The 7294-nt window shown below is 52.0% G+C and overlaps 1 protein-coding gene across 11 annotated transcripts in view; it reads right to left on the bottom strand.

Annotated features, from left to right (window-relative positions):
* Nucleotides 1-7294, bottom strand: part of MPRIP (myosin phosphatase Rho interacting protein) — a 138244-nt gene that overhangs the window by 42140 nt on the left and 88810 nt on the right. For 7 of the 11 annotated variants that reach the window (XM_025044387.1, XM_025044388.1, XM_025044386.1 and 4 more), the window contains 3 exons: nucleotides 1959-2181; nucleotides 614-773; nucleotides 260-412 (listed from right to left, as the gene is read on the bottom strand). In XM_025044387.1, the coding sequence (XP_024900155.1) occupies nucleotides 260-412; nucleotides 614-773; nucleotides 1959-2181 (536 nt within the window). The remainder of the gene's footprint in view (nucleotides 1-259; nucleotides 413-613; nucleotides 774-1958; nucleotides 2182-7294) is intronic. The other 4 variants (XM_025044390.1, XM_025044389.1, XM_006908463.3 and 1 more) reach the window with 1 other exon arrangement.

Genomic DNA, 7294 nt, shown 5'->3' on the forward strand with positions numbered 1-7294 from the left:
AGTTTTGGGGGGCGTGTGTGTGTGTGTGTGTGTGTGTGTGTGTGTATGGCGGGGTAGGGAGAGGGAATATGTGCATAAGAAAATATATGAGAAAAGCATGTAGGAGTATGTAACAGAATATATGAGTGTGTGAGACTGTGTGAGTACACGTGTAAGAAAGAAACAGAGTATATCTAGCAGAGACTGTGTTAAGGGTGTGGGGAGAGAGCCTGTGTGCACGTGTGTGCACATGCATTCAGCTCTCTAATTCCTTCCTTACCTCCGCTCGTTGCCAAACAGACGCGCCACCTCTTCCCTGCCAGGACTCCGGGCCCGAGTCCTACGCTCCAGCCGCCTTTTCTCCATCTGGAAGGCTTCTCGGTGGCTGATCCTGATGGCCTTAGGGATGTCGGCCAGGGTGGCATACTGCCTGCTGGCTTTAAAGGCAAAGGTGCGCCCCAGTCTCTCTGCTTCCCGCCCCCCATCGCTGCTGGAGTCCATATGGGTGGGGGGCCGGCTGGCCACATCCAGGGAGCCGAGGTAGCTGCTGCAGACCATTCGGCTGGGGGGTCGAGGACCTGGGGAAGGAAGGGGATGACCAAGCTCCTGGGAGGGCGGTCTGGGGCCACTATACCTGTTGTTGGGGGTGCTGGGACTGGGAGGGGAGGCTGGCGGGGGCAGCTGCTGCTCCTCAGCCTTCAAGTCCTGTTTGGTCTTCTCCAGGGAGAAGTAGCCGCTCTCCACCCGGACTTTTCTGCCACAGTCCATGCGGTCGCCGATCATGGTGCTCTCCTCTGGAAGAGAGAGTGGGAGGCAAGAGACACAATTAGCCATCTTTGCTTTCTGAGGATGCTTTTGAAAGCTCATGCAGATGCAAATGGGGGGCTTCTCTCTACCTTCATCTTTAAAGGCCAATGTGGTTCCCCAAGGGCAGACACAGGATGGGGAAAAAAATTTCCTTCCCACTGTGCCTCATCCATCTCTCCTTTAACTTGGCTGCCTCTTGGTCAGACTGTCAGAGAGGCCTACACTTCTAGTCTGGAGGCTCAGCTGGGAGAACAGGATCCACCTCCACACGACAAAAGATATCCCAACAACTACTTCTGACTAAACATCAAGGACGAACCAACAGCCGGCTAGCCATTCAGTCTTTCAGTACATTTTGAGGAGAAAAGGGCAGAGGACTTGTATAGAAACCAGGAGTGAACAGACTTTAGATATGGATGGGTATGTGCTACCAAATGAGGATTAAGGCAACTTATGCCCAGAGTTAATGCCAAATGCATTTTGGCCTGAATGAGCTGGGTCAGTCCCAATTGTCCACTCATCTTTAACAATTTGGACAAAGTATAAATGGCAAAAACTAGCCTGTGTTTTGCAAAGCCTTCAAGGGCTTGGAGGAGGGAGGCAGAGACAACTGCCCTTCTTCTGCTCAAGCAACTCCCAAGTGTTAAGTGGAGAAAGCACGGTGATGCCAGCTGTTTCCTCTCTGGCACCCTCTTCCCTTACTTCACGCAGGGGCCTGCAGGATAGGACTGTGAGGAGAAAAACAAGACCACCCTAACTACTGCTGTTCTCAGTGGACTTCTAGGGTTAACTAGGCCACAAACACAAAGCGGCCACAATGAACAGGAAGCAGAGGCTTCCTTATACACAGACCTCTTTACAGAGCACTTTGACTCTCACAGCACCTGCTTGGGGCTAACAGAGCAGGTGCTGTCCTTTTTTACAGATAAGACTCAAGAGCAGGAGGGGCAAGGCTAAGGCTGGAGCCCAGTGATCCTAGTCCCACATCAGGCCACGCTCTGCCTAGGGCTGATGGACACAGAAGGTGAGGAGGCCTGGGGCTCACAACTGGACTGTACAGGCCCCCGAGTGAGCCCCCAGTGCAAGCTCTGGAGGGATAGAGGCCTGTTACAGCATTATGAGGAGGGGCATCAGGACAGGTGAGCACTTGAGCCAATCTGGCCACCACTTACCATCTTTGCTCTCGAGCCCAGGTTCCCTCAGGGTGCTGGCAGTAGGAGGCTGGCTCTGGCTGGGGCTTTGAGCTGGACTCAGGCTGCTGCCATCTGGCTGGTCCTTGGCCCTCATTTCTTCCTGCCAGAGTGTAGATTTGGTGGTGGGGACTTTCTCAGCACTGGGGATGCTGCTGCTGCTGCTGCTGCTGGTGGTGACAGCCATTTTGGCTGGCCCTGGCTCCTGGGGGAGAGAGTGGTGTCTGAGATGTAGGCACAAGAGGACATAGCCCAAGCTGGTGTACAGGTCTTGGGTGCCTGGCTCTTTGGCTATGGGGGAACAGTAAGATCAACTACACAGTATCAGGGGCCCAGAATTCCCAGGAGAGAAGACTCAGAATAGAGACATCCTGGTCAGAGTAGAAGCTCCTTCTGGATGGCACTGTGGCCTTTTCTCCTTTGTAGCTCCAACCAGCACCCCCAGAGTACCTGGTCCCATGGGCTTCAGGCCATGTTTGGCAAATGCATGGAGCAAAGACTTAGGGTTAATGCTTAGAGTCCCAACACCAAATACATGCAAGTTCTCCTTGCCCACAAAACCAGAGTCCAGAGCAGTGAACTAGGTATTAAAGGCAAGACCAAAAGTGGTTGGCTCAGAGTCTGTCATTCCTAGACTTCTGGGCGTTTAGGACATGAGTACACGGTGAAGAAAGAACACAGATGAATGATATACATGTGTTCACTCAGCATCCATGCCAGGGCCAGCTGTTGGCCTCATCTACTCTCCCATTTTTGTCCTAGAATGCTAAAAGAGAATACCTGGGATACTATGTAGTCATCAGATACAAAGCAAACATACCACTCCAATCTGCACCCACCTTCCTGCCTGCCCGCCCCCCCGCACAAGCTAGATGCGTGCCTGTAGCCAAGAAGGGAAGAGTCTCAATTCCAACTCTCCATCAGGTCAGAACTGGGGCTGCTCTGTGGGAGAAACAGTCATGCAAAAAGCGCTTAGTCAGACATAGGGAGTCCAATTTCAGAGTATGTAGCGAACTTTCACTCAAAACTACAAACTAGAGGCCAGACAAGGGTGGGGCTGGGAAACCCAGCTGCCCTGCAGCACCAGCTTATACCCTGGGCACAAGTCAGTCTCCTATCTAGCCCAAGGTCCTAGATGCCAGTTGCTGAGGGTGCCACATGGCTTTAGGCCTTTTCAAAAGTGAGGTACATCTCATCTGTTTTCCCTAAAACATGGAGGATAATGTACAAATGCTCACCCTCCCATTCCCATCCCGGTGGCCAAGCCTTATTTTTAGAAACCTACCTTAATCCATCTGTGACTTGGGCCCTTGCAAGGGTTACAGACAACACAGGTTATGTGTATGTGCGCACATGCAGACCCAGTATAACCACCAGTGGGTTATTTATTATAGCCACTGGTGTCAGCTATATGCGGAGCTCTGGCTGGGCACCATACCATCTAGTCCTCATCAACCCACTTTGCAGGGAAGGGAGAGGAGGTGTCACACTTGCATAGCCAGAAAGGAAAAAAGCAGGGCTCCAAGTATTCTCCACCCCTAGGCACTCCTATGAGCAGGAGAAAGGCCCAGGATGGGGTAGGAAAAGGCTTTGTCTTAGATGGGCCTCCAAGATAAGCCCAGATACCAACGTGAGAAGATGGGCATTTGTCTGGGTCCAAAGGTTTCCTTAGCTTTCTAAGGATTCTAGGCCTCATGCAAAGGGTAAAACCAGTATGGTTCTTCCCACAGACCCAAGACACATATAACCTCCTACTGCGTCAGAGCCTTCAGCTGACCCAACTCCAAGGCTGGAGAGTCCCAAGAACTTTGACCTCCTCGGATAAAGTGGACTTCTCAGAAGAAAACAATGATGGTTTCTGACAGTTTCCTGAGAGCTCCAACAGAACCACTGACCCAAGGAGATCCAGCACCAGGGCAACCTGTCCTTCCAAGTCAGCATACTACCCTCATTTCATGTCCCAGCAGTAATGCTTCTCTAAAGTAGAAGCCACTCTAAGTCCCCTGCTATGCCCCCTCCCAACAACCCAGGGCCTTCTGCTCAAAGGCCAGAGGCCAGAAGCCATCCACAGCTCTGGTGGGCTCAGGGTGGAGTTGGATTCCTCTTGCAGAGCTGGGTGGGGGTGACATAAAGACCACCGTCTTTGGTGAATCGGTCCCCTCTATGGAGGAGATTGGACCAGGGTAGGCAGAGGTTGCCAAAAAAGGCCAAAAAGAAAGGAACAGGTGACTGTGCTCATGAGGGGAGTGGCCCTGGCTGCCAGTGCTCTCAGCTCAACCTTGTGGGTGAAAAGCCTATGGCACATGCACACATCTCTGATGCTAGGGGGACCCTAGCACTGAGAAGGGGGTGGGGTGGCAGGGATGTTCAAGAGGCAGAAACAATTTCAGGTCCCAGATTCAAGGAGTCATGACTCGGAGCTTGGGGAATACACACATTTCCCAGCACCAAGCAGCTACAGAGCCACCTCCTGGCCCTGGGCCTCCCAATCTGTGCAGGGCTGGTTGAAACCACAGATCCCTACCCATGTTCCCCACTTCTGGAGGACTATCCCAGAGCATGAATAGTGGCCAAGGTCCACAGGGAGTTCTTTTTCTCTCCTTTGGTAGCTCTGCTTTCTCCTGTCTCTATGTTGAGACAGCAGGAACAAAGCCATGCTAGCTTCTAGAAGAGGGGGCTAGATAGGTGATGCTGGGAGCCTGGTCTCAGGGTAAAGTTGCTTCTCTTCTCCAAAGCAGATATATGGAGAATAAGCCTCTGCATGAGCCAGTTCAGGACCACATGGCACCACCTCTGCTCTCCACAGTTGCTGTTGTGAAGAGGGTGCTGACACTCATGCTGATCCAGACCCTGGCTGCCTGTGCAAGAGGAAGGAGTGGAAGCATTAGGTTTTCTATGTGCTAGTCCCTGTGTGGCTGGGACAGCTTCACTGCTCAGGGCTGTTAATACTATAATAGTCTGTGCTGTTTATCTAGCTGTCAGAAAGAGTTTTCATAGTAGGGAGGAAAGATGAAAAAGGGCAGGAAGGCTAGCCCTGGTCAATGGGCCTCTGTAGCTTCCATGTGCTAATAAGCAGGTGCCCCCACTGGCGGAGGTTTCATAGAAAGCCTTCCTTTTACTTCCCGGGCACAGAAACCAAGCAGGGAACCAATGGGAGGAAGTGTTCTGACCTGGAGTGGGGTGTAGCAGCAGGCACCAAAATAGAAAATGAGATGCCTAAGAAGCAGAAGTGGCCACTCACAACACATGTGTGGCTGAGATGGGCCAGCGCACTGGACCAGCAGGGATGTCCTAACGGATGCCTGCTGTTTTATGTTCTCTGAAGAAAGGCAAGAGCAAGGACCATGAGTCTGGAGGGCTAGAGGAGCTGGCTTCCCAGAGCTCCACCTGAAGAACTGGGCCGCTGGGCCTGTATACCTGGCTGGGGAAGACACAAAGACCCGGCCTCCCAGCTCTAGGATTTGGAGGAAGGGAAGTAAGAGCTCCATCCTTTCTGCCTTGATCATACCCAGAGTGAATTACTGTTCCTTTTCTAGGCATCTCAGTACCAAGAAAAGTAGGAAAAATCTTTTCTCTTGGAGTAAATAGTGGCCAAGTAAGAAGCAATTCCCAGGAGCCTATGCCTCTAAGGCCCCAGGCTTCAGAGGCTCTGATCGAGGCAAGCTTGTCTCCTCCTCTTGCCTTGGTCTTTGCTGGGACCCCCTGTCCTGCCTGAGAAGGCTATCTGCTCTCCCTGAATCCTTATCCTCATCCTCTCTCAGGGCCTGGCTTAGGCCTCTCTCTGATGCCCTCAGCAAACCACTGTGTTCTGTATTCTACATGTCCCCAGCTACCAACTGCCTTAGACACCTTTCTTGAAAGGGAACCCTGGGCTTTCCTACCTAAGTTCCCGGAGGACAGAGTGAAGCAGAGTAATGCTTCCAGCTCCTCATTGATCTGAAACTCTCCTGGGCCACTGAGAAAGAGGCCAGGTATGGGGTCTTAGGTTCTTGTCTCTAACAGGGGACCCTAGAACACCTTCAGCATCAGGCTGCGGAGGGGAAGCCTGCCCAGAGAGCCCTCAGCTCTCCTCTGGAGATGCCCCACATCACCATACGAGACTGACTCACAGGGGCATGGTCCCTGGTGAAAGTTCACAACTTCCAGAAACCAGTGGCCTCAAATGTGATGCTCTGGAAAGCAAGAGGAGGAAGGAAAAAACCTGTCCAGGCTGGCTTCTGCCAGTGCTTGGGAGGGGTTGAGTGGAGGAGGCTGGGATCCCACGAGACCCAGGCTCTAAGAGACCATCAGGAAAGTAGGTGATCTCCCCACTCTGCAATCATGTGTCTCCTGCTTCCAAATGAAAATGTGAAGCTTGGAAGTATTTAGGAGGAAGAGACGTCATAGGGGAGGGGACAGCCAGGAAGCAGGGACATAACAAAATTCCCTGGGCTGGGCTGAGTACGTCTTCTGCATATGTAATTGCCTTATTTGGAGGCAGGAGCTCTGCTCCAGTATTGTTTCCAAGGCATAACTTGGAAATGCCTCAGAATCCTAAATACTGTTATTCTGCCTGGGATATTTTCTCTCCAATCAAGCAACTTTGGGGGATTTGAATGTGTATCTGCTATATCCTGACAGGAAGCTCCACTTTCAGTCTCCAGGAATGACTCCCGATTGTCTTTTGCCAATTTCTTGCCAGGGACACTACCTTTCAGGGGATGCTAGACTGAGACTTTTGGGGAGGGTGGATAGAGGGCAGGCCTAGAGCTGTACTCCATCAGCAGGAGGCCAGTCAGGGTATACATGCTCAGGGGAGCCACAGGGGATGGGGGTATGTGGAGGAGAAAGGGACCCAGGCCAGCACACACCTGGGACCCAGGCCTGCCCAGGACAACTTCTGCCACTTGGTGAAGCAGAGAACAGCTAGTGAAGACTGCTGACCCTCAGGGGTAACCAGGTTCTGCCATAGGCTGGCTCTCTGCCAGGCTCTGGAACTTGCAAGATGCCTAAGGGACCCAATCTCCATCCTTCTCACTCTCAGGGTCACCGTAAGACCTGACTAAACAAGGCAAGAATACCTGCTAACAATCAAGTCTGGAGCAGGAGGAGGAAAAATAACATTTACTGAGTACCCATATTGGGCTCAGTACTTCCGTTCATGCTTACAATAATTGTCTAACTAGATTTCAACAGATTCACTTTGCAAATCAGTTCAATGAAGCTCAGAAAAATTAATTTGCTGCACCAGGGCCCCAGGAGTGTGAGGAGCATAGCGGGGAGTTGTAGAATCCCTTTGGGTGCCCTGAGCCCCTGCACAATGGTAGGGGAGGGAAAGA

This window comes from Pteropus alecto, unplaced genomic scaffold (genome assembly GCF_000325575.1).
Source record: "Pteropus alecto unplaced genomic scaffold, ASM32557v1 scaffold52, whole genome shotgun sequence".
NCBI classification, from domain to species: Eukaryota; Metazoa; Chordata; class Mammalia; order Chiroptera; family Pteropodidae; genus Pteropus; species Pteropus alecto.